Source organism: Anastrepha obliqua, chromosome 3, assembly GCF_027943255.1.
Source record: "Anastrepha obliqua isolate idAnaObli1 chromosome 3, idAnaObli1_1.0, whole genome shotgun sequence".
NCBI lineage: Eukaryota > Metazoa > Arthropoda > Insecta > Diptera > Tephritidae > Anastrepha > Anastrepha obliqua.
Window position 1 is genome coordinate 62,370,821 of NC_072894.1, and position 26,960 is coordinate 62,397,780.

At 37.1% G+C, this 26,960-nt stretch overlaps 1 protein-coding gene across 1 annotated transcript in view; it reads right to left on the minus strand.

Annotated features, from left to right (window-relative positions):
• LOC129240368 (dynein axonemal heavy chain 3-like) overlaps nucleotides 1-26,960 on the minus strand; it is a 321,108-nt gene that overhangs the window by 273,626 nt on the left and 20,522 nt on the right. Inside the window, exons 3-10 of the mRNA XM_054876125.1 lie at nucleotides 24,793-24,834; nucleotides 22,675-22,833; nucleotides 22,499-22,609; nucleotides 21,983-22,239; nucleotides 21,543-21,643; nucleotides 20,874-21,021; nucleotides 3,583-3,699; nucleotides 171-337 (exon numbers count right to left, since the gene is read on the minus strand). Coding sequence (XP_054732100.1) covers nucleotides 171-337; nucleotides 3,583-3,699; nucleotides 20,874-21,021; nucleotides 21,543-21,643; nucleotides 21,983-22,239; nucleotides 22,499-22,609; nucleotides 22,675-22,833; nucleotides 24,793-24,834 — 1,102 coding nt within the window. The remainder of the gene's footprint in view (nucleotides 1-170; nucleotides 338-3,582; nucleotides 3,700-20,873; nucleotides 21,022-21,542; nucleotides 21,644-21,982; nucleotides 22,240-22,498; nucleotides 22,610-22,674; nucleotides 22,834-24,792; nucleotides 24,835-26,960) is intronic.

Genomic DNA, 26,960 nt, shown 5'->3' on the forward strand with positions numbered 1-26,960 from the left:
CTGACTATGTTACATACATATGTTTCTGAGCTCAATTCATCCTTTCGTAGGTCTTTTCTTGCAGACGTGTCGGCACAGTTTAATGAACTAGTTTATAACTACATAATTTCCCTTATCACAGTATTGTTTTTTTTTTCTTTACGTAAAATCTCTCATTCGAATGTACTTACTTAAGTAGATAGCGTAGAAAGCCACGTTTCACGTAATACCGAAAATCCTCTTGCAGATCTATGATGCATGATATAATTAAGACGGCGACAGTGGCATTAATTTGGCGCTCGCCGTTGAAGAGAAAATCCAACAGCATGACCTCCGGATATATTTCTGGCCAAAGTTTCTGTTTATAAACGGACATATTAGTGGCAAACGTACGCATACATATACACTTATTTGAATTGATGTGAGTGGATAGATGTTTTACTTAAGTGGAGGGTGGTAAAACTTTTACAAACAAAAAATAAGAACTGATATTAACTTATTTACATATACTTATGTATATGTATAACTACGAAAATTCGAAAAATAGCATATGTACATATGATGAAGAATAAAATGCGCGAATATTTTTTCCTGAATTATGTTGACGCTTAGAGGTGGCCGCCGTAGCCGAATGGGTTGGTGCGTGATCACCATTCGGAATTCACTGAGAGGTCGTTGGTTTGAATCTCGGTGAAAGCAAAATTAATAAAAACATTTTTCTAATAGCGGTCGCCCCTCAGCAGGCAATGGCAAACCTCCGAGTGTATTTCTGCCATGAAAAAGCTCCTCATAAAAATATCTGCCGTTCGGAGTCGGCTTGAAACTGAAACAACACCAAGATGCACACCACAAATAGGAGGAGGAGCTTGGCCAAACACCTAACAGAAGTGTACGCCCCAATTATTTATTTTTTTTTAGAGGTACCGCAAACCCTAAGAAATTTTTCATTTATTTTACTTAGGTTGCCTTTTAAGAGAATCGTATTTGCAACACTACGTATGATGAGCTTAGTTCGATATTTTTAACGAAAAGTTTGGTATTTTTTAGTATAAACTCATATATAATGAGTTTTATGTGTTCATCAAGAATTTTCGTGCGATGATTTATTACGACTTTCGACGTAGATTACCGAGACAGGAGCGCATTGATCAACTTAACTCAGCTTTTGGATTCACAACACTGAGCCACTGTGAAATGCTGGTACAACGAGTTCCAATGAGGCCGTCGATCCTTGTAGGATGAATTTTGTACAGGCCGTCAAAATACGATGGTTTTGCTAGAAAAAACCAATGCTGTGCGTTAATTTAAAACACAATATCGTGGGCTTAACATACATTCATGTGGCCGTCAGGAAGATTTAACCGTGTTGGGTACTGCATGATTTGACAATTTCTCACAAAAGGGCATATGCATCCTGATTTGTGTTAAGAAATGTTGAAGAAACTCAGCCGCTATGGCCCAAAGAACGTCTTTGAGATCGTAGCAGGTGGCAAATTTTCCTTCTATGCATATAAGCTAGAAATCAAACAACAATCTATAGTATGGTTGTTCCAAGACTAGTTTAAACCTACAAAAGTTGTTCGCGGAAGAAGCACATTAAAATATGATCGCATGTTTTTTCTTAAAACCTGACCATTTTTCAACTGAAAGTTTCAAGAAACTTAAAACAGTCTATTGTGTGTGATACACAACCATTTTTTTCCTAGAAAATTTCGCAGAATTAAATAAAACCAACCGCCGAATACGAATCATCCTTCACCAAGACAATCCATGTATCAGTGAACAACTCACACAAGAGAATTGTTGAGCGCTCAAAAGGTCGAATTAATAAGTAATCCGCCTTATAGCTCTGATTTGCCACCTAATGATTTCTTTTTTTGAATGCCTGAAGAAGCTGTTGACAAATTTAAATAACTCGTTTTGGAGGTATCCACTTCTGAGCGGCAAAAGTGCTTTGTCAATTGGTTCAAGCAAGTGCGAAAGTATGTTAACTTCCAAGGAGAATATTTTGAAAAACCATAAAGCCATTTTAAATATTATTTACTGTGTTTTTAATACTATAAAATATAAATGGCAACTCTCATATATGTACGTAGCAGTATAAACAAAATTTCGAAAAATAAACGCAGTTGAGAAACAAATAAGAAAGCGGGAAATTCGGTCCGCGACCGCCATAGCCGAATGGGTTGGTACGTGACTACCATTCGGAATTCAGAGAGAACGTATGTTCAAATCTCGGTGAAACACCAAAATTAAGAAAAGGTTTTTTCTAATAGCGGTCGTCCCTCGGCAGGCACTTATAAACCTCCGAGTGTATTTCTGTCATGAAAAGGCTCCTCACTTAAAAAAAAAAAATATCAGCCATTGGGAGTCAGCTTGAAACTGTAGGCCCCTCCATTTGTGAAACAACATCAAAATGCACGCCACAAATAATAGGATGAGCTCGGCCAAACAACCAAAAATGGTATGCGCACCAATTAAAAACAAAAAAAAAACAGTTCTGTCCGCACCGAATACATTTACAACCTCGCACATTTTAATAAAATTTGAGCTTCTTGAAATCAAGCCAACACATAGACAATGAGAGTTATAAAGGGTATTTCAAAAGTGACATTTAGATATTAGCCGAGAATAATTCCTAGATGTTACGTCATCTTTGACAGTTGTCAAGTATACAGATGTACAATTTCGCACTATAGAATAACGCGTTAAAATTATTGAAACTTATTATAAAAATGGTCGATCTTCAGGAACAACATATCGTAAAAATCCTGAATTTCTTGTTGGAAATAATAGTCCGTGTAAGCCGACAATTCAAAGGTTAATGAACAAATTTCAAAAAACAGATTCTGTTGAAGATAGAACAAGGACTGCCACACCAAAAACTGGATGTTTTGCTGAGAATATTGTTGCAGTAGTGCAAAGTGTTGGTGAATAACCTGCAACATCCATATCTCGACGTTCTCAAAAATTAGACATTCATAGATCAACTGTTTGACGTATACTACCTATAGACGTGCTCATGGTGGATATGTAAATGATATCGTCTTTCACATATAATGGTTAAGAGCCATATTTGGAATGAAAGTAGTAGAATGTGAAATAATCTAAATTTTTACATGTTTAGTTTTGAAACGACACGTAGGGGCGTCTTTTGCAAGGACCCTTTAATGTTGATATGGGACAAAGACTATGCCCACAAATTAAATGCTAAGACAAAATTTCTGTCCGAGCATCTTTTGTTACCAGCTATAACTCTCATTGTCTACGAGTTTCTTTGATTTCAAAAGCTAAACAATTCAAATTTTACTAAAGTATGCGCGTACTCGTATATAAAATTCGGTTCGGACCAAATTAGCCACTTCTTTATTTAATTTTTATTTTTAGAAAAATATTACCATGTTATATAGTTCTGCGTATGACAACTACAAGTGAATGTTTAAAAATGCCAAATTTGTTGGAAGGGTGTACCTTGCAACTGTCAGAAAAACAACAAACCGTGAATGGAAAGAGATAAAGTTAGCTTGGGAGGGTGTGTATTTAGAATCTCGCTTGACATTGTGAGTGTAATAATAAGTAAATATATAAATAAATAAAACTTACCTCTTCGCGTGATATAAACTTATGAACTTCCTGCAAAAATGGGATGCGTGGATCGATTTTTATCCAAATTTTCTTAATCAAGTGCGATGGAAATGTTTCTAGACTCAAAGCATTGATCTGAAAATATCAATTAAAACGCAATGATAAGAAATAAAAAAATGTAAAAGAAAAAACTATACCTTACGTATTAAGTGCATGTGGCAAATTATCCTAGTATATGAAGTAAGTTGAGGCAAAAACCTGAACTTTTAATATAAATATTGCAAAGCACTATTATAAAAGACTTTTTTAAACTTTCTAACTTTGTAACTTACGCACATAATACCATCTTTTATGTCGGTATGTAAACGCTGAATAACTTTGTCATTTACCAACCGATCGGCTTCAACATATGAGTACAGGTTTTCGATACGTCAGTTCAGTACAATTTCAACCATAGATCGCTATACACCGAAACAACCGAAATCGACGCTATAAAACCCGAAATGCTTGACAAGGTGATGACAAAAGCAGAAAAAAGATCTCAGTTTGTGATTGCTAATAAAGGTGGCCACTTGATTGATATTGTATTAAAAAAATAGTTTTAATAAATTGTAAATAACCAAACCAAATAAAATTATCTCACTTATACAAATCAGTTGTTTTTTTTTTCAAAGTTATTTAATGTTTTCATACCGACTTAAAATATGGCGCACCACATATATACTCCTATATTTAAGGGATTCTTGCAGAAAAGCAAGAAATTCAAAAATCGTACAGTCTGTCTAATGGAAGCGTGATTGGCGAAATTCAAACTTAGGAATTCCCTATATCCTTTTCGCAATACGCGTTGCGCAATTGGTTAGTGTTGTGAGAAATGTAGAAAGCCGACGTTGTTTTCAGAAAAGTGTTCCGCGTATGAAAACCGATTTGAAGCATTGATCCTATGTAAACATTCCAAGGGTCTAAAAATGTCACGCGCATCTGCAGCAAAATATTTGAGGAAATCGAAAACGTTCATATATAAATGGGTGCTAAGGTATATTGGAGTTAAAACGTTGACGACTACCCCGGACAAGGCCCAAAAAAACTACTTCTCCAAAGCAAATTCAGAGGGTTATTGACTGGTGTTATTGTATCCAAAGGCGCGCGCGCGTTTACGTTCCAGAAGACACCAAATTCCGCAGCACAGTGAAAAACCCGCTGCTCTCATTATAACACATTGAGAAAAGACTTGCATAGGCTAAAGCAAATTCAGAACGAAATTGGTAAAACGTAATATTCGTGGATGAATCTTCGAATCACGAACTGTGAAGCGTCCAGTTAAGGTTCATGTTTGGTGCTACTTCTTGATTTCGCCATTTATTTGTGTTTACTGCCAATTTGAATGCAGATTTGTGGAATAAAATTTACCAAAAAGTATTATCATCTTCAACTGTGAAGATGTTTGGAAGAACTATCAAGCCTTGGATGCTACAAGGGGATCACGATTCCAGGTATCGGAACCAAAGTTGTATAGATGAGAAACAGAAAAATGGGATTGGAATGTTGGATTCGATCGTATAGGAAGGCAAAGGAACAAAGCAATGAAGCGGCTTGGGGTCAAAGCGAATAAAATTACGTTGCAATCTTTATATTCGATCGGAAAAATTTGACTAGATTGAATTCCAGATTAACGAAGCATATTTAAATTTTGATCGCACTTAAGATATAATGAACATTTTTCATGCATACTGATCTTTGTACACTAAAATATGCAAAATTGCAGTAATCTTAAAAGAAACAACAATAAATTGTTAGCACAAGTTATCAAAAACCAAGATAAACCTGAATATGATTAAAGTCAATGATAGGTAGCTTTGCCTAAATCGTTTTAAAAATTGTATGGAATTAAATAAGAATAGTTTTAGAACCATCGCAGGACGTTTGAATTATCATCTCACTAATCAGGGAATATACTCCAATGGAACTTGCAGTTTTTTTTTGGGAGGAAGATGAATGCACCAAACATACACTGGCATCGTGTCCAAAAACTTTACCAGAGGGGGAAAAACACAATAAAATAGGAAAAATACTACAATTTATTGAGGAAGCCGGCGAAAATACTTTGAATTTATGAAGGGGGCGCATAGATCTGACATGTCGCAATGCTAAAACCCGGAGTCACATGTGTCTCCCTACATCCCGTTGCATGAGTTTATAAATTTTTACAATGAGAATAAAAAAGCTTCACCCTTGTGTCTCTCAAGCTTGTAGCGCCGAGTTCAATATTTTCATTTGGTCTTGATGTCCGGCTGAGCCACTATCGTAGGCTGTTTGCTACCGAACTTGTTGCTCGGAACCTTCGCATCTATGAATTAAGCAAATTTTCACAAGGGACATCACTTAAACTCACATTTTTCATCCATCCACTGCGACATTTTGACTAAATAACCCGTACGAATAACGAAGCTAACGCGGTCCCCTCATCGCTCATATGCTCAGCGTTTAGGGAGAAAGTTTTAATTTAAAACCTAGTTTTGACACCAGATACTCTTTATGTAAAGAAACATAACTATTTATGCCCGGAATTGCAGCGGGACAGCGGGTAAAGGGTTGACGGGTGGTGATCAGTTGATCACCATTTCTCTAGGAAAATTCGGTCGGTTAAACACAATTGCGACGGGACGGTTTTCAGCTGACATTTTGTGGTTACAATAAAATTAATTTTGTGGTGAAATCTTTTCGTTTGCTATATTTTTTAAACAACTCGTTCAATCTCATCGTTAAAAAATAATAAAATCTTACTAAATTATTAAAATTTTGTGGGTTTTCTTGTGCCAAGCGAATATTATTTGCTAGTTATTTGCCTGCTATTGCCTCTTGTTGCTTATAAACACACGAATTGTCATCAAGTGATCAGAGAAGAAACTCTAAGTCTTCAACCCGTCGGAGAAAATATAAATTAATTTAAATATCCCCCGCCGCAATTCTGAGCAATTTCATGCTATTAAATGTATTCTAATTTTGACAGCGGGTACCCGTCAACCCGTTACCCGTTGTCCGCTGCAATTCTGTTCAAGGGGCAATGCTGCTCTGTACAAACTTTGGGTTACTAATATGACCATTAAATTTGATTGTTTCCTTATAAAAAAAAAAAATAAAACAATGCAATTTTCTTAATTTTTAATATTTAGTCTGTGGCGGATCTTTTGGTGGAAATGTCCATATGTAGGTAAATTTGGTAGCACACATTTTTATTAGTGAATACTTTCGCCTTTTTCTCCAATAAACAATTTCACTCACTTTCCAAAGAAGCTATCTATATTCTTTTAAAAAGTGTTCTTCAGGATTCATGGCGAATTTATTTCATCGCCAAATGCAGTTTCGGCAATAGAGAATAGTCTCTGGATGCTGAATCCGATGATCATGGCGAATAGTGTATTGGAATGATTTTCCCTTTTGTCAGAAATTTACGCATAACTTTTCGCCGATCGATTCATTATTTGTTGGTACCACAGCTTATGTCTAAAAGCTCGGTCAAAAAACGGTGCACAGTTGTCTGACGAAAGCCCAATTCCATTTCCATAATTTTCGTATACAATTTCTTACTTTTTTTCTACGGAAATCATGCAGTTCTGCAATGTCTCCTGTGAGAAATCTACTCTATGGACTGAAAGAGCAACAACCTAGTCTGCTCTGCGGGAAATCGCAGGAAATCTCTCATGTGGGAAATCGCTACAGATTTCCAACTAATTAGCAGCCACTCAAAAGTCAATTTCAGAATACAGAAATATATTATATTTATAAAATGTTTTATGCAAAGTTCTGTCATTCCAAAAACGAGTCACAGGTATCGATATATAAAAATACATATTTAAATTTAATAGACCACCCGAAACTTTGCAAAGTTTTTTATGAAATTCATCAGAAATTTAAGTGTGTAACATTACACCCGAGCAGCAATGTCCAATTCATTCAGATATTAAAATACCTGCATGTCACAGCTGGAAATTTGTGAAAAGAAAAGAATTTAATACAAGTACTTACATATGTACGCATGTAATTACACGGGCACGTAATTATGTATTTGCCCACAAAGAAATTTTGGTGTGAAGTTCTTTCTTTTGTTGCTGCCAACTATGTATTAGGAAATAGGACACATGCAAGGATGCATCCCAAAACAGCGAATGGATCATATTTGTGCTCTCAGTTTGAGATGAGCTATGTCCGTTAAAATATTTTTCTTTGCACTACCTTGGCATATTTAAATAGACACACAAATTTCAAAAAGAATATAAACTTTGAATAAAACTGATGCCGAGTTATGACGTCTGTTTATGTAACTAAAAGTGACCTTTTCCAACTGGGATGTATGAATGCTTATGTATGAATAGAGTGCATACCTAGATGGGGTGCGCCGAAAAAACTAATTAGTGAAAAGTTTTACCCACAAAAATCACGATAGGGAGAAATGTGCGTACACCGTGCATTTGCACTTACACTAGGGTATTAAAATTGTGAAATTTTATTTTTTCCTCAACTCCAAATACATAAAAAGCGGGCGTCAAGTTAATGTCTTTTTATATTAGCTCATAAACATTTCTACGAGGAATAAAGCGACAATCAACTGTCCAATCTACTTCATTTAGTCCAAGCCACCAGGTCACTGAGGCGATGATGCGTGTGCAATGGTTTTTACTGTTTCATTTTTAGTACTTCAATAGTTTTATTGGACATTTAGTTACGTACTTGCATATGTATAGGGTGTTTTTTTTAGAGCTTGAGATCTTAAAATACAAAAAATTGTTGAAATGATTTTTTTCATTATTATCTCGTAGATAGTTTCATGGCATTTATTTTTTACTGCTACGAGTTACATAGTCCATTCGATTAGTTCATTTCTTGACTACTTTTTCCAATATCTAAATGAGCTCAATCAACAAAAATGCGACGTAAATGGTGGTCAATTGGCTGGGATGATCAATCACAGCACGAGCTGTATTTTATAGTAGAAGGACAAAAATCAACAGGTTCAGAACGATGACGAATCGACATTTGTCTTCTTCAACATTTCGCTCTTTGGAAGCTTTATACTGGAGCTGAACGATTAAATGATGACTTGCAAAACCTTACTGAACAGAAATGCCAACACAGTTTGACACTCTTAGCTGTCAAACAGTACTTATCTACAGTATTGGCACACTACAGTATTGGCACACTCGAAAAATCAAAGCATAAAAAAATAGAAAACGGTATTTTCTAAATTTAAATATTTTAAGCTGTTTGTAATGGTATATCAACCACTCCTGCACAAGATAAGACAAGTGTTTTGGGTCATTATATTGTTGAAATTGCCAAGTTGTCCCATTAATTCCCAGTTTTTGACATTCGACTTAAATTTTCTTTAAGAATGTCGCGATACACATGCTTATCCATTGTCTCATCTATGAACACGAGCTTTCCGACACCACATGCCGCGAAACACCCCCAAACCATCACATTTCCTCCACCGTGTTTAACTATTTTCAGCAGGTTGTTCTCTTGAAGCTCTTTATTTGGCTTTCGCCAAATCTTTTGTGCTCCATCTGAATCAAATAAATTGAATTTTGATTCATTTCTAAATATGGTGGTGTTCCAATAAGCGTTGGGCTTATTGAAATGCTGTTTATCAAATTCTAGCCTCTTTTTCTTATTTACCTTCGAAATGAAGGGTTTGGGTCGAGGAACTCGACCTTATATAGGGTATCCCCAACAGTTTAGGGGTTGAAATTGATTTCAATTGAATTTTGTAGGGTCTCGCACAATTTGACAGCCGAAGTTTTTGGATTTTGTGCCAGCGTGGACACCACACAATTCGCTCCTGTCGTGCGGTTAATTTTTTTAGGCGGCCAGATCTGCTCTCCGGAGTTATTTTACCAGTATTGCAATAAAGCATAAAGATGTTTCGAACGCTGGACGATGATTTATCGACGAGTTTGCCAATTTCGCGATAGGATTTTTTTTCTAAAATACAGTTTTATCATTAATTGACGTAGTTCTAGGGGAATTTCAGCAACACGGCCCATTTTGGTCTATGTCCGTTTAAAACGCACGAATAAGCAAAAAGCAAGAGTGAAAATAACGGGAGTTTACCGTTACGACGCCAAAAGCTTAAGCAAACATAAAGAATGTGCCAATACTTTTTTGATGTCAATTTGTGCCTTATTTTTCCTTCCAAAGTTGAGCTTGTAAACCTATGTAAATATTATTTTTTTCAAATGCATTTAGAAAATACCTTTTTTCTATTTTTTATTCTTTCATTAGAAGGAAAGTTATAGCACTGATAACTTTGATTTTTCGAGTGTGCCAATACTTTTTTGATTCACTGTATATCGATAGTTCGCACGCAGCTAACAACATACCCGATATATACTCGTAAATAAGTACTAAAGTATTTTATATATTCAGCATTCAATTAAACTACACTGGAATGGTTTATTCCGCTGCTGAGATTAGTGCTGCTGAATAACCTTCAGCATCGGTATTTAGACGTACTCCACAATTACATAGACATGTATGAATCACCCTGTCGTTCACAGCATCCAAACAAAACGTTTAACAGCGTCAAATCGTAGCTCCGAGGCCAATTGACAACGCAGAGATGGCTGATAACACGATTTCCGAACTTGACGCGCAAAAGATGGGTAGTGACATGTCATAAACTGTGTGGCATGGCGCGCTATTCTGCTGAAACCAAAGAACATCCAAGTCCGTGTCTTCAATTTCGGGTCACAAAAATCGTTTATAATTCATCTGTTGCGCGCACCGTTGACGGAAACGTTTCCAGCAGAATTTTCAAGGAAAAATATGCTAATGATGTCCCCGATCCAAAACTCACACCATATTGTCGCTCTCCGAGAATATATATGTACTTGTATTCACGTGCAAGTTTTCCGATCCTTATATGTGACAGTTTTGCTGTTAACAAGCCGAAATAGAAATGCCCTTCGTAAGAAAATATGATTTTCCGAACAAAATCCTTGTCCATTTCGTTTTCAATATTTCCTAACAAGCGTAAACCAATCCACTTCGTTCGGCGGATGATACTGACTTTCTGTCAAGAATCCCCGCGGTAAATCAAAATATGATATAATTAAAAAAAACAAAACTTGTGAGTTGTAACACCTTAAGTGGACTCATAATTTTTTTCTGTAAGGCATTCAATTGCTTGATTTTCTCGAAATAATTTATCAGTTAATTATTCATAGCCGTAACGTGAGTAAGTATCTTAATGAAAGCGCAATAAAATACAATATTTATAAAATTCCATATGGGCCTATTAGTGTCCCATAGAAAATTACTACTGGGTGAAAATATTGCATACTACTGGGAGTATGTCCCTTCATAAGGATGAGTTATTAGGGAGGGTTCTTTATGTATGGTACAGTAATATTTTTTTTTCTTTTGATTTATTTAGTAATTAAATATAAATTGACACAAATCAACAAAAAGGTAATAATCGCTGATTTTTGTTGTGCTGAATTTACGATTTGTCGGTTTTCACGGGTTTGTACTCTGAATGTTGTTAAAAAAAATAATATTATAATAGAATAAAAAACTGGTATTTATTAAAAAACAAATTAAATCCAGGTCGAGTAGTCGAAAAAGTCTTTTCGTATTTCTAATCAAACTTCAACTCATTGTTTTTTTATATTTATAATGAACTTTATTAAACCAAATATGTACCATTTTGGTCGACCACTTTTTGCCATTTTTCTTCTAAAGACATTATTCCATCAGTGTAAAACTTTTGTGGTTTTTTGTAATTTTCACAGGCTCCTCTTGAAGCCAACTTTACTCCATTAAGGGAGTTCTGCATTGATCGAAACAAATGGTAGTCCGATGGTGCAAGGTCAGGGCTATATGGTGGATGCATCAAAACTTCCCAGCCAAGCTCTCCCAGTTTTTGCCGTGTCATCAAAGATGTGTGTGGCCTAGCGTTGTCCTGATGGAAGACGACGTCCTTTCTGCTGATCAGTTCTGGCCGTTTTTTTTCGATTGCTTGCTTCAACCTCATCAGTTGTTGACAGTAAAGTGTAGAATCAATCGTTCGAGCAGGCTGGAGCAGCTCATAGTGAATGATTCCTTTCCAATCCCACCAAACACACAGCATAACCTTTCGAGGCGTCAATCCTGGCTTTGCGACCTTTTGTTGAGCTTCACCACCCTTACACCATGATCTTTTTCCCACATTATTGTCCTATTTGATCCACTTTTCGTCTCCTGTTACCATTCGCTTCAGAATTGGTTCGATTTCATTTCGTTTCAGCAAAGAATCTCTGATGTTAATTCGGTCCATTAAATTTTTCACAGACAATTCATGTGGTACCCAAACATCGAGCTTCTTTTTGTAACCAGCCATTTTTCAATGTTTCAAAACCGATTGATGATGAATGTTTAGTGCCTTGGCGATGTCATGGCAGCTTATGTGACGGTCCTGGTCAATCTTTTCCATAATTTCATCGACTTTTTCAACGTTAGGTCGACCCGAGCGAGGTGCATCTTTCACATCGAAATTTCCAGAACGGAAGCAAGCGAACCATTGTTGTGCTACACGAACTGGGGCTTTATTGTGAAAAAACGGTACAAAATATTTTATTCGAAGTATTGGCCAACGCTAGCTACAACTTTCGCCCATCTTTCGGGCAATTTCCGGATGCCGTTTCTCCAAAATTCTGGCCGCTGCTTGGCTATCCATGACTCAACCCATATTTTGGTAGCCTCGTACGAGGAGAACCGCTGGTCCGCCAAATCGAGACTCATATGCCGGAACAAATGATAATCGGAGGGAGCTATGTCTGGACTATACGGCGGGTGGGGTAACACTTCCCAGCCAAGCGTTCCAAGGTATTTTTTGACAGGTTGAGCAACATGCGGCCGAGCGTTGTCATGTTGCAAAATAACCTTGTCGTGCTTTTTTACCGTTTCCGGCCGTTTTTCTTTCAATGCCCGGCTTAAACGCATCAATTGCAGTCGGTAACGATCCCCCGTGATTGTTTCGCCCGGTTGGAGCAGCTCAAAATATACGACGCCGACCTGATCCCACCAAATGCAGAGCATGATTTTCTTGCCGTGAATATTCTGCTTGGCCGTCGACGTTGATGCGTGGCCGGGCAAACCCCATGATTTTTTGCGTTTTGGGTTATCGTAGTGGATCCATTTTTCGTCGCCAGTCACCACCCGATGCAAAAAACCCTTCCGATTTTGTCGCTCGATCAGCAATTCGCACGTAAAAAATCGCCGTTCGACGTCGCGCAGCTTCAACTCGTACGGGACCCAATGTCCTTGCTTTTGGATCATTCCCATCGCTTTTAGACGCTTGCAAACGGTTGATTTATCAACGCCCAATGATTCAGCAAGCTCTTCTTGGGTTTGGCACGAGTCCTCGTTTACCAATTCCCCCAATTCCGCGTCCTCGAACTTTTTGGGCTGGCCAAGACGCTCCTTGTCTTCGGTGTGAAAATCACCACTTTTGAATCGTCGAAACCAGTACTCACATGTTGAAATCGACGGAGTATGGTCTGGGTAGGCCTCCTGCATCAATTCACGGGCTTGGGCTGTATTTTTTTTCAAATTGAAGCAGAAAAGCAAAGCTTCCCGCAAATTGCATTTCGACGGCACGAAAGTTGACATACTCGGAGCACGAAAACACTGCGTTGTTTATACTTCAGCGAAATGACAGATACTGATAAATAAAGCCTAGGGATGAGGCTTTGTCATGAATATATATTCAGTATTGCCAACGCGATAAAGTGATAAATAGCGCCATCTGTGTGCCACCTTTAAAACTAATTCAACCTCCTATATTATATATATAATTGGCGCGTACACCCCTTTTTGGGTGTTTGGCCGAGCTCCTCCTCCTATTTGTGGTGTGCGCCTTGATGTTGTTCCACAAATGGACGAACCTACAGTTTCAAGCCGACTCCGAACGGCAGATATTTTTATAAGGAGCTTTTTCATGGCAGAAATACTCTCAGAGGTTTGCCATTGCCTGCCGAGGGGCGACCGCTATTATAAAAATATTTTTCTTAATGTTGGTGTTTTCACCGAGATTCGAACCGACGTTCTCTCTGTGAATTCCGAATGGTAGTCGCGCACCAACGCATTCGGCTACGGCGGCCGCCTGGCGGCGGTCTTTCCACTTACTCTCGCTTATTCTCGCTATGCTTTTCGTTTGTCAAAGCTATTGATTTCCGAAAGGCTTCCACTATGAAAAATACATTTTCAAGTTTTAAACGCAAATAAAAGCCGCACTTTTGCTACTCGTGAACGTGTTTTATAAAAAAAAAGATTTTAAATTTGAATTGCCACTGGAAAACGGTGCGGCCTACAATAGCGTCATGTTTAAAAACTCGCATGTCTTTCACAGACAGATTGGAGATGAAAAGAAATAGGTGTAGGTGCATTTAATCGCGAAATTAATAGTCGACCGTCTGCGGCTAATTTGGTTGTCGTAGCTGACTGAACTTATGAGTTTCTACTACCATTCAGGAAGATGAGGAATTGATTGAAAAAGTAGTTTCTAGAGCAAACCTTCAATTGCAATTCCGCCCAAATAAAGTAACTCAATAACAAATATTCTGGTGGATAATAAGATGGTATGCTCTTATTTTTGCAATTTGATAAATTTATTAAATAAGTGCAGAATTTCCACATCAAAATATAGTATAAAACACGCGTTCTTGTCAAGGCGTACAGAAGTTGGACAGCATAGGCTTAAAGCCTTCCGTATATATTTATGTGTAACTGTAAATATTATATATTGAGCTCGTAGCCACTTGTTATGTATGTTTCCATTTTCTTTTCATTATTTGTATTTATTACAATATTTGCAGTTCAGATCAACAGAAACTCCACTTCATTAATTAACAACATGGAAGGGCAAATTCTTTTTAACATGTTTACAGTTTGCAACTATAACTTATCGTTATTCATATATATATATTTATATATATATTAGCAACATATAAGGGTGGCTCTTATTTTGACAAGTGCTCGGATTCTTGGTCTCTGCCCTATAGATATGCGACTAGCCATATGTATGTTATAACATAAATGCACAAAGTTGTGGGTCAACCAAAAATGGTTTAGAGAAGTCTTACAGCGATTGAAATATAGAAAATTTGTGGTTCTTGCCTTTTTTAATTTTAGCCCGCCATATCTCATTTAATAAGATTAGTATCATTTTCCACATCTTTAGTTTCTCATCCTTGTAAAATGACTGAAATCAGTGAATTTGGCGAACTAATAACCGAGTTGCAGAAAAAATCATTTATCGCATTCGGACTTTCATGCAAATGTGATGAATAAATTAGAGCGTTGCAAGTGCAGATTCGTGCGCAAGTGACACATGCTTGTACGAGTAGTTTCCAATGCCACCTTCGTTAAAAAGTTTCTGGAATATATTCAGAAAATTCAAAATACAAGGCTATTACACAAAGTGATATTATGGCCCTCAAAGTATTCCCCTTCAACGGCAACGCCCTTTTGGCAGCGGTTGATCCAGTTCTCGAAACATTTCCGGAATTATATTTTCGGTGGAGCCATCAGAGCAGTCTTCGATATTTCCATTACTTCCTTTCGGCTGTTAAAACGTAGCAGTAGCAGGGAGCCATATCAGGTGGATTCGATGGCTGTTCTTGGGTAAAAAATTCGCAGAGAATGATGGTACTGTGCGATGATGCATTATTATAGCGCAAAATCCACGAGCTGTTGTCCCATAAATTCTTTCTTTTTGGGCGAATTGCTTAACATAAACGTCTCATAACTTCCAAGTAGTTCTATTAACTGTCGCGCCTACGGCCAAACACTCTACTGCGTTGTATAAATTTTTAGCTGAATAAATTTTGGAAGAGGAACATTGCGTTTTGTTACAACTTCGACTAACACCGTTGGAATTAAAGGAGCTGCAACATTATTATATTATTTTACACTATCCCATTATTTCTAGGTGTTGAGACAGAGAATCCCAGCACTTTTATTTTTCTTCATACATATAAGGGCCACTCTAATGTTACTTTGCTGGTGAATGGGCAAATAAATTTGTAGATAAAAACCGGCATTCATCAAACACACAACAAAAGTAGTATTTATTTTCTTTTTTTAGCTTACAAATCAACAACTACCAACTAAACTAAAGTAAAGGCCAAGCCATTCAAGCATATTTTCTGTGACTTCATTCAACTCCTAACTATGCAGATGAAGTCATTATACGTACATTGTGCTTTGAAATACAGTGAAGTCGCGATAAAACCATTGAATTGAATAATTTTATTTTTTTAACGAAAATTGTTAGATAGTTATGTAAAACTTTGGTGATTTAAATATCGGCAGTCGAATCGAAAACTTCGAACAAGTTTATGACCTAGAAAAATGTAAAGAATATAAAATTATACAGATTTATACGCAATCTCAGTTGAATTTATTCATGCGTATTCGTTTACCTAAGGTCGCTGCATCTTATGAAATAATCATGGTATAAATACATATATGCTACTGTGGGCAAAAAGTAAGGTGAATTTATTTGTCAAACTTCGCGGGATTAAAATTTCGCTCTAGTTATTTTTTTTCATGAGTTGGCAGCACTGTTAATAACATCTGGGCCAACTTTCATGTGAATGTCATTATCAGTAATATATTTACGCTTGTGTTTACCAAACGACCAAGAGTGCATTTTTCGATTTTTACAATATCTGATTTGATTGAGCAGAGAAGTGACATCAAATTTTGTTTGCGGAATGAAATTTCGGCTGCGGAAACGTTTAGCATGTTGCAGAAGGCATTTGGTGATTCGACCATGTCGCAGAAAAATGTTTATAAGTGGTACAAAGACTTCAAAGAGGGTCGAGAACGTGTTGATGACTTGGAGCGCTCCGGACGACCATCGACGTCAACAGATGACCAACACGTCAATAAAGTGAAAGAGTTAGTGCTCAAAAATCGTCGGTTGACTGTTAAAGACCTTACTGATATGATCGGAATATCAGAAGGATCTGTGAAAACCATTTTGAAAGACCATTTCGGCCTACGAAAAGTCAAGTCTCGTTTGGTACCGAAAACTCTCAATTTCTTGGAAAAAAGTCGTCGCGTTGATGTGTGTGAAACAATGCTTTCAGACTATCAGGACAAGCTCAAATGCATCATTACGGGAGATGAGACTTGGATTTATGCTTACGACCCTGAAACAACTCACCAATCAAGCGAATATCGTGCTAAAGGCGAGGCCAGACCGAAAAGAGCACGTCAAAGTCGTACAAAAATAAAGGTCATGATGACAGTTTTTTTCGATTTTAGTGGTGTGGTGCACTATAAATTCCTTCCACCTGGCCAAACTGTTAATAAGGAATATTATTTGAGCATTATGCTTCGTTAACGTGAAGCAATTCGTCTGAAAAGACCAGAATTATGGGCCAATAACTCTTGGTTTTTGCATCACGATAATGCACCGTCTCACAATGCACTCGTTCTTCGTGACCATTTCGCCAAAAATTCCACGCAAATGACTTCTGGCTATTCCCAAAACTCAAGAGACCACTCCGGGGAACGCGTTTCGAGTCGATTGAGGAGATAAAAGCTGAAGGCTATACCGGAAATGGACTGTTTGGCATGTTTCGGGGAATGGAAAAATCGTTGGCATAAGTGTATTTCATCGAGAGGGGAGTATTTTGAAGGCGATGAAATTGATTTACAAAAATAAATATTTTTTATTTTACAACCAAATTCACCTTATTTTTTGCCCACAGTATATATAATTGGCGCGTACACCCTTTCTGGGTATTTGGCCGAGCTCCTCCTCCTATTTGTGGTGTGCATCTTGATGTTGTTCCACAAATGGAGGGACCTACAGTTTCAAGCCGACTCCGAACGGCAGATATTTTTATGAGGAGCTTTTTCATGGCAGAAATACAAACGGAGGTTTGCCATTGCCTGCCGAGGGGCGACCGCTATTAGAAAAATGTTTTTATTAATTTTGCTTTCACCGAGATTCGAACCAACGTTCTCTCTGTGAATTCCGAATGGTAGTCACGCACTAACCCATTCGGCTACGGCGGCCGTCAGTATAAATACATACGACACCCTAAAATATCTGTATCAGCGCCACACTAAAGATTTTTTGCGTATACTCTAAGGTTTCGTTTTATGCGGACTACTTTTATGCGATTTCGCAGTTATGCAGATTGTATTTCATCCAAAAATTTCTTGGACAATCATCGCAAGGTTTAATTACTGATTACATTGTCAGAAAGGAAAGGAAATGAAGTTTCTGAAAATCCATCGCCCTTGCCGCGAATACATATTGCAGACTCTTTTGATGACGAATGTGATTTGGAACCACTTCGTCAACCATGCAAATCATTATCAAATAGTGATAATGATTAAAAAATGTAAAACTAAATTTGAATACAAGTTTACTTGAAGCTTTTAATGAATTTCTTTCGTACATTCGAAGTAGTTTATAAAGCAGCTTATTTTTTTAAGTTTTGCAAACTTTTTTAAGCGTATTTTAAGTGAATTTTAACTCGTTGTTTTGGTTTTATGCGATTTTAGAAAAATAAGGACCGTATCCCTCCTTTTTCAAGGCAAATGAAAATGCGATTTTTTAATATGCGCCGTTCTGTAGAACGTATCCACCGCATAACACGATACGTTATGGTACTCTTCGCCCGATTTCAATAAAAATACACCGATTTGAAAATAATTTCCTTCCTTTAGTGCAGAAATGTTAATATATAATTAATATAGTGGGTGTGGCATCTGACATATAGACTAAATGTGAAATCGATATATTTCTGAAACCAATTGAACTAGAGAAATAAAACTTGAACCACGTACTTACGATGAAAAGTGGTACGAATTAGCAAAGGAGGCATAACACCTCCCATATATACAGAAAATTTCAAACCGCTATTTTCTAGAACCACAAAAGCGAAGATAACAAAATTTGATACAGTTACACAATTTGCCAACATCTGTCTTATGGTAGGTATTGGAAAAGGGAGCGTGCTCTTCCCGTACTAACTGAAATTCCCCGATCGCTTTTCTCTGGCACCGCTTATCCTAAGGTACTGAAATTTCGCTATCGGTCAAAAGCATTAAATATTGGAAAAGGGGGCGTTGCACCTCACATACAAACTTAAATATCATTTTTGTCAAAGAAATTTCAGCTTCTCGCCTAAATATGCTACCTGGCTTGCGTACCTGAATGTAGTTTCAATATGTCTACGAATGTGTTCGAATGTGTTTTTATTCCATGGTTAACGAATGCAGCACCCTTTGTGCACACAGCTTTTTGAAACCCACTCTTCAGTCAAAATATTGCTTACAATGTATTATAATGAGATGCCTAGAGCTTCTACCAAATCTCTTTCAGTTACTCGACCATTTTCCAATACGATATCCTATATTTTTTATACGATTTCTGGTGTTGTTGCTGTTTTTGGACGTCTTTGACGTAGATCGTGTTAAATTCCGCAACCCATCTTTACACTTTAAACATTCGTGACACATTGACACTAAAGGGCTTGTGAACAAATAATGAAATGTCAGGTTCAAATAAAATTCACCTACGTTCATATGAAAAGCGATTAACATAACAAAAAAAAAATTAGGCTAGTAGTGGCGCTCTCTAGTTTTTTTGATGGTGGGTACTTTAGGTATGGGTAAATTAATATTTTTTTAAATGCATTTTCCATAGGAATGTGAAATTTTATATTTAATTAAAAACACAATAATTGAAATATGGGGCTGATATGGCACACATCTTAAATATGTATCAGTTTGTAACTCGATATCGGTCATGAAGCCACCACCAGTAGGTAAGCAGCGATCGATTCTTTAGAGCCAATTTTCTGCCACTCTTCCAAACGTACTGGGTCTTCAATGTTGTAGACTAGATGGCATATGCCAACGCAACTTCTTACAAAGAAGTCCAACAAACATTCCACCGAACAATTACTCAGGTTTATACAAAATTTACAAAATGTGTGGCTTGCGGCAGCAATAGTTGTAATTCTATATCAGTGGTGTCAATATTAGTCTTTTAATATGGTACAATAGCAGGCTCTATCAATTTTTGGACTCTTTTCTGTTCAATAATAATGCACAGTTTGCTTATTAATAAAACCGTTAAACTTAAAATAAGTTTAATCGCTTAACATAATTATTCGATGGAATTGCGTAAACTTTTGCAGAGCCGAATCAGAGCACAACGATTTTTAGAAGTGTGCTCTTTAACATACCGTTATTCGGTTCGGAGCGAATTTGACAGAACCAGCTGATGGGCTGACGTCACTTGAGATGTGTTTACAAAACTACAACTAAGATTGTGTTGGTGATATATGAAAAAATTAGCCAATCACACTTCGTTGGCGTTTGAGAAATTGTACGAGAATGTGAATATGTGTGAAATGATTGTGTTAGTGATATACGAAAAAAAATTAACGCAGCATTCCCCAATGCTGCTTTGTTGCTATCTGAACAACGACTGATTGAATCGAGTGTGTGAATACTCGTATGTGTGAAATGATCGTGCAGAATTCGGCAGCCGAATCGCCCATGTGACGCAGCAGCCGAAGTTCCGCTCACAATTTTATTTTCACCATAGTTAAAGCGGTCCTTTGCATAACTTGAATTTATTTGATATTGTACATGGTGAAAAATTTTTTAGAGGTGTACTACCTAGCAGAACGTTATTCGGCTCTAAGCGAATTTGACAGGAATGCCGACGTCATTCGTTTTGTGTTTCACTAAGATAAAGCTAAATTTTTTGAAGCACAAAACGATCGACGTAGAATCCAAAGTTCCCCTCAACATTTTTTTTTCACCATACCTAATGAGCAAACCTGGTATCTATTATCCTTGGGTATTGTGAGGGTGTAGGTAAAGATTTTTACAAAAAATTCACCACAATGAGGATTGAGATTCCCCATTTGTGTCTGCGATGTGGAATTGACTGAATGACTTATTTTGAATTGAAGCTCTTACAGGTCACTGTGACAGACATTGGCTAAAGTCGGATTTATGTACCCACTATAGCAGGTAAAGTCTGTCTGGTGGAGCGATCATTACGACCGACTTAAGTGATTTAAAATTGTGAGCACCGACTTAGAATTTCAATAATTATTGATAATTTTCAAACTTTGCGCTTTTGAAACCTTCACCATTACAGGTATAATAATTTAAACCTTGAGAAACGTCACAACAGTGCTAGATTATACAACAAAATGCAAGGGTGCGCTTTCATTTAAATACAAGATTGTTTTGTTCCCATTGAAAATACCACTACTTACGCTTTTCATAAGATATTTGTATCTCTTTTCAATTTTCGGTGTGAATTTTTCTTGAGACACTTTTAATTGCTCCTCGTAGCGTGCCAGTATAATAGCTTTTTGTTTCTCGGGATAGACGGGCTGCAGGCCTTCGAGATACTTGAATCTTCTGAAAAATAAAAATATTATTTAAAATGTGGTGTATAAATAGATGTAAAATTTACTATTCAACAAAAGCGTGCAGTTTTCGAGCTCGTCATGTATACGTTTCGACGAAGAAAAGGGAAAATATGCACATTTAAGCGGACATACAAATTCATGTTAATTTATTTTAATGAGCCTTAGTTTGCTTTGATTCTCGGCTTTACATGACAGTTGCTATTGGACGTAAGTTACGTACGCGCTGACAAGTGTTGCATTAATTAAAACCTTCGGCAAGGCAATGTTGCACATGCACTCTTGCATACCCATGCGCACAAGCCTGAGCATAGACTTGCAAATTTATGTGAATGCATCATTGCCGCGGGTCTAAGCTGCAATACGAGGTATATGTGATGCTTACAAAATGCATATGTATACATTTTTTTAATTTGCCGCACACAAACCTTTCAGGGCGCTTTTATGCGGCCATTTTTTTTTATTTTATTTTTTTTGCACAACTATGCTGGCTTTGTTCGAATATTTACTTACTGACGCTCGTAGTGTTTCATGCATTTCATGTAAGCCTCGAAGGTGGGAAAATCTTTAGGGCGCAGCAAGGCAGTGTAGGGATTGCAAGGGTCTTTCTTTTGCTATTCGATTGGGGGTAAAAGAAAAAAAAAAACACAGAGTTAAATAAATGAAATTAGTATAAAGTTTTGAAAGAATAAAATAACAATAGTTTTACAACATACATAGATGAAAGGCAAGTGCATGAACGTGCTCCCAACGTTCAACCTTTGCTGTTCTCTACTCTTAACTTTCTTTCACGTATTGCAGGTGTTTTTTTTTTCTTTTTGTTTGCTTGTTTGCATGTCAAACGACTTATAACTTCAGCACTTTAAAAACTGCTATCTATACTGCTTTGTTCTCAGTTTTCTGTAGCGCTTGCTGATTGTAAATATTTGTACGTCCTTTCATTCTCTACTCACCTTCTTTACCGCCTGTTTCACCTTCTTTTCCTTACATAGGTCTTCGACTCTTCGCTCCTTTGAGCTGGACATTTTCTTTGTTACTGCGTCTGCCTTGGCCGTTACCACTTTCCCTGTTGTTGCAGTTGTTGTTTTAGCAGCTACTGCAGCATCATCACAGTCGGCCTGACGTTTTAAGTTCTCCCTGGCTCTCCGCAATGTTGGCTCTATTAATTTGTCTATAACTTTACCCATGCGTATTAGCTCGTTCCGGCATTCTGCAATGCATGCCACATGCAACAAAGACATACATACATATTTACAGTGTAGAAACAATTAAAAAAAAGCAAAGAGTACAAATGTTTGCAGTAGAAGCTGCAGCAGGTGAAAAACTTTCACATGAAAAATGCAAAAGTATAAAAGTGTCTAAGTAGCTTAAAAGCACAAGCAAATAAAGGAATTCTGCTGTTTTGTTTTACACAGCTCGCAATACTTTTCTTAATAGTTGGTTCTTTGTTTGGGAATTTCGTTGCATACCTTCAGGCGTGCGCAGCGCATAGTGATCGCCAGGTGTGAATTTGAGCGGATTGCGTGGACGTTGTAATGCCTCAATGCGCAGATCTCTTGCAGTTAGCGTGTGTAGGCCGCCTGTAGAGGAAAAAATTTGTCTTTTATATTAATTTTTATTATTTTACAGATATTTGCTTGCTTACCTATAACGTCCGAAGGGCTGCCATGAGTTTTGCTTAATTCATTCGTATAAAGTTGGCTTTTGGTACGCCTATCCGGATAGAAGATACGTACGCGGCGGGCACAATAAATTTTCAGTAGTTCGCTAGTAACGCGATAGATCGTTTCTTCGCTGGGTTCCACTAGGAGAAGAGGGAAATTAGCAGAAAAAGATAGTGGTAGTGTTGTTATTATCAAATTGTCAAGCAGGAGACCAAGGAGAAAATTCAAGGTACTAGCAAAATGTTAGTTACAGAGGAGAAAAAATTCGGTAAATGGAAAAAATTAAAACATCTTAAGAAGAAGAGTGGGAGGACATTTAGTCCTAGATATGATGATAGGGATAACAACTCAAACCGAACGGGTATGTTAGGACAATCCGTGATCAGCGGAGTTGCTTATACCTCTGATAAAAAAGGATGTATTAGACAAGAAAATGCACAAATTTTTGAAAGCCATATGACTATCTTGGATATGAAGAGCAGAAAGTTAGCCTCAGTGATCCGGGCAATGCTGACATGCCTTAGGTTGAGACCCGAAATATATAGTTCAAATGGTGTTTTTTTTTTGTTTTATAAAAGACAATTTTAATGATCCGGCCAAACAACATACATGCGGGCATTTAAAGCTCAGTCCGGGCGGACTATATTGTTTTTTAGGGCGCCTGATATAATTTTAAGTTTTAGAATGTAGACAGTCTCTCTCTAGCCTCCATTTTTCAGAATTTATTGCGTATTTCTGCGCACTCAAAATATCAAAATAATTTGAGAGAATATCTGAAGTCACCACTCTTTTTGAAATATAGAGTTGTTTTATGAAAATTCCTTTACAGCAGCAGGAATTTAAATTTAATGAAATTGAAATTATGTGGTGAGGCGTGGGGAACTATAGCCTGTGTGTACTTTTTAAACATTTTGGAAGATTATTGGTTTCAACATAGCTAAGATCTTGAAATTCATTAAAGAATTGTCTACCTAAAATACTAAATCTACGTCTGGATAGAGCAGGACAATGGCACAAAAGGTGCGAGATCGTCTCTTCATCTTCCTTCCTCCATTCTGTAGAAGTCATGCGTTTGCACACCAATCCTCTGCGCGTCCCTGCCGATTAGGCAATGCCCCATTTTAACTGAAATCAGTGTGCTAAGACTGCGCTTATCTCGTCTTAGCAGAAGTTCTGTGCGTTTAGCATTGAGATTCGGCCACAATTGTAGGGCAATTCTGCATGTGGTTTCATTCGCTGTACTTACAATTTCTTTAAAGATAAGCAACCTACATGATTGCAAGGGTATGGCTATGTCATTGTCTGTACATCGGTAAATTTAGTACCGTGTTTCGCTAGTTCATTGACTCTGTAGTTACTCTCAGTTTCACAGTGGCCAAGAACCGAAGTTACCTTTAAGTGAAATTACTCAGCCAGCTCGTTAAAAGATGTACGGCATTTCTTGGCTACCTTGGAGGTTGCCGACCGCTTTGTGAAGAATTTTATTGCCGGCTGGCTGTAAATGAAAGTGTAGATATCATCACCAGGTGTTGAATCAAACTGTATCAGTGTCATGGCTTTCATTATTGTCATCAGTTCAGCCTGAAAGGCACTACAGTAGTAGGGAAGCCGAAAACTGAAAGAGATAGATGTTCGGAATATACATCTCCGCCAACCCTGCCCTCGAGCTTTGTATACATGGATGGACTCGCCCTGTCTTATCACGTGTCGTTCCCACTCTTCTCTCGAGGGTAGGTGCCTGCAGATCTACCGGAAGGAAATTTAATGTCGCATTGTGTGGTTGACATTGCACCGGTTATAAGAGCAGATGCGAGTTTTTGGACCTTGTCAACTCTTTTCATGTTCACACCCTTCTCAAGAGCATTCCCCCCTATTACAATACCATAGTAGAGAATTGGTCTTACTACTGCTGTGTAGAGCCATTGTATCATTTTGTGCTATTATGATACTACTATGATGGAACTAACTGGTTGGAATTTCAAGATACACAAAGTGCAGTACTTATGGTAAGCTACATTTTTTCAATTCCTTTAGTTCAAAATGTCCCTCTGCGCAAATTATAAAAATTTCTTACGATAAAAAAACAATTTGACACTTACAATTTGTCCAACATTTCGTAATCCATGGAAACTGATCGCAGGCTGAAAAAAAGAAAATAAAATATTGATTTAAAAACAAAACTAAATTTAGGTGGAACTAATGAACCTAACACGAGCAGAGAATATAAAAATTATGCATTGAAAAGGACAAAACCTGCGTATTGTTGAAAATCAGTGTGTAAGAAAATCAGGGCCCTTCTCTGTAATGCAATGCGAGTGAAATATTGTTCATATTTGCAAAAAAGGTGCGTTTTAACACGACTTTCGCCCAAAGATTTTCGAATTTCAGACCTCATTTCCTTTTCGCTTTCGTAGTACTCTGTTATTCAAATTTAGTTGTCAAATAGCTTCTACACTCGCATTTTTCTTGCTACTATTGAGAAGAAAACGAAACAAATAAAAATGTAAGTAAAATAAAAATATGTAGCTATAAATTGCTTACATACAGTGGCCGACAGAAGTCTACATACACCCCTCCCTTTCGTTGTTTACAAAGTACAAACACTTTGCTTAAAAATGTGTTTATGCAATTTAATTTGAAATCTTTTTCTAATCCACTTAACTAAACAAATTCATTCTTTAACATAAAACAACACAGTTGTGCTAAAAAAAACATTAAAACAGCGTTGACAAAAGTGTACATACAGAACCGGTTTCCTAGCTTGTACTCTGATATCCTATGTTGTCATAACGGTAAAATACCGTTTGTCTATTTCTTTCCTTTTATTATGTTTTTTGCTTAGCTAATATTGATTTTAGTTGCAATTTGAATACTTAAATATCTACAATGGCTCCTCGAAAAGAAATATCAGTTGACGTTAGAAATTTAGTTATTCAGCACAGGAAAAAAAATCATATGGTGAAATTTCAAAAATCTTAAACTTAAGCCGTGCAACAGTCCAGACCATTGTAAAAAACTTTCAAAATAGTGGCTCCACCGAAAATAAGCCGCGCAGTTGCCGCCCGAGCAAACTATCTCGCAGAGACGTCAGCTTGATTCTAAAAGAAGTGGACAAAAATCCAAAAGTTTCTGCTCCAAAATTGGCCGAGGATATAGCAAGCTCATCCAACAAGTGCGTTCATCCAAGAACAATTCAAAGAGCTCTGAACAAAAACAGCTTTCATAGTAGAACACTTCGAAAAAAGGCTCTTATTTCTGAAACTTCGCCTGGAGCTCGCCAAAGCACACAGGAAAAAGGGGATGGCAAAAAGTTGTGTTTACAGATGAGTCGAAGTTTAATATATTCGGTAGCAATAGAAGAGCAAAAGTGTGGAGGAAAAAAAATACTGCATTGAGTCCGAAGAATTTCGTATCAACAGTGAAGCATGGTGGTGGTTATGTAATGGTTTGGGGAGCTGTTGCTGCATCTGGAGTTGGAAGATTAGTATTTATTCAAGGTAATATGGATCGTTATAAATACCAATCGTTATTGGAAGTCAATCTGAAATCTTCAGTGGATGATTTGGAGCTTGGTCCAGGCTGGATCTTTCAACAGGATAACGATAGAAAGCATACAGCACACATTGTGAAGGATTGGCTTCTTTACCTGCTCCAAAGCAATTAAATATACCACCGCAAAGCCCAGATTTGAATATTATTGAACATGTCTGGGAAATTTTAGATCGAAATATTAGAAAAAATCCGATTTCAAGCGCTTCAGTACTCAAATAACGACTAATAGAAGCTTTGAACAATATAACTTCTACAGAGTTAACAAATTTAGTCACCTCAATGCTACGACGGCTTCAAGCTGTAATTGATGCTAATAGTGGACCAACTCAATACTAAGAAGCAATATTACTTAGAGTTAAGTGAAATTTTTCACTCTGGTGTAAGATATTTGTGTACTGTACTTACTTTTGTCAACGTTGGTTTTAGGTTTTTCTGCCATAGCTTTGCTATTTTATGTTAATGTATGGATTTTTTTAAGTTTATAATGATTAGGAAAAGCTTTCAAATATAACTGTGTAAACACATTTTTCAGTACATTTTTTTTAACTTTCAATCCAGTGGAAATGGGGGGTGTATGGAGACTTTTGTCGGTCACTGTATATTAATACTGTATATTAATGGTACAGAGTACCACAATCCTCATTAGTATGCTTAATTTCTAATTTCCTCCAATTTCATCCGGTCGCCTTATTGCATTAATTATTATTTTTAATCA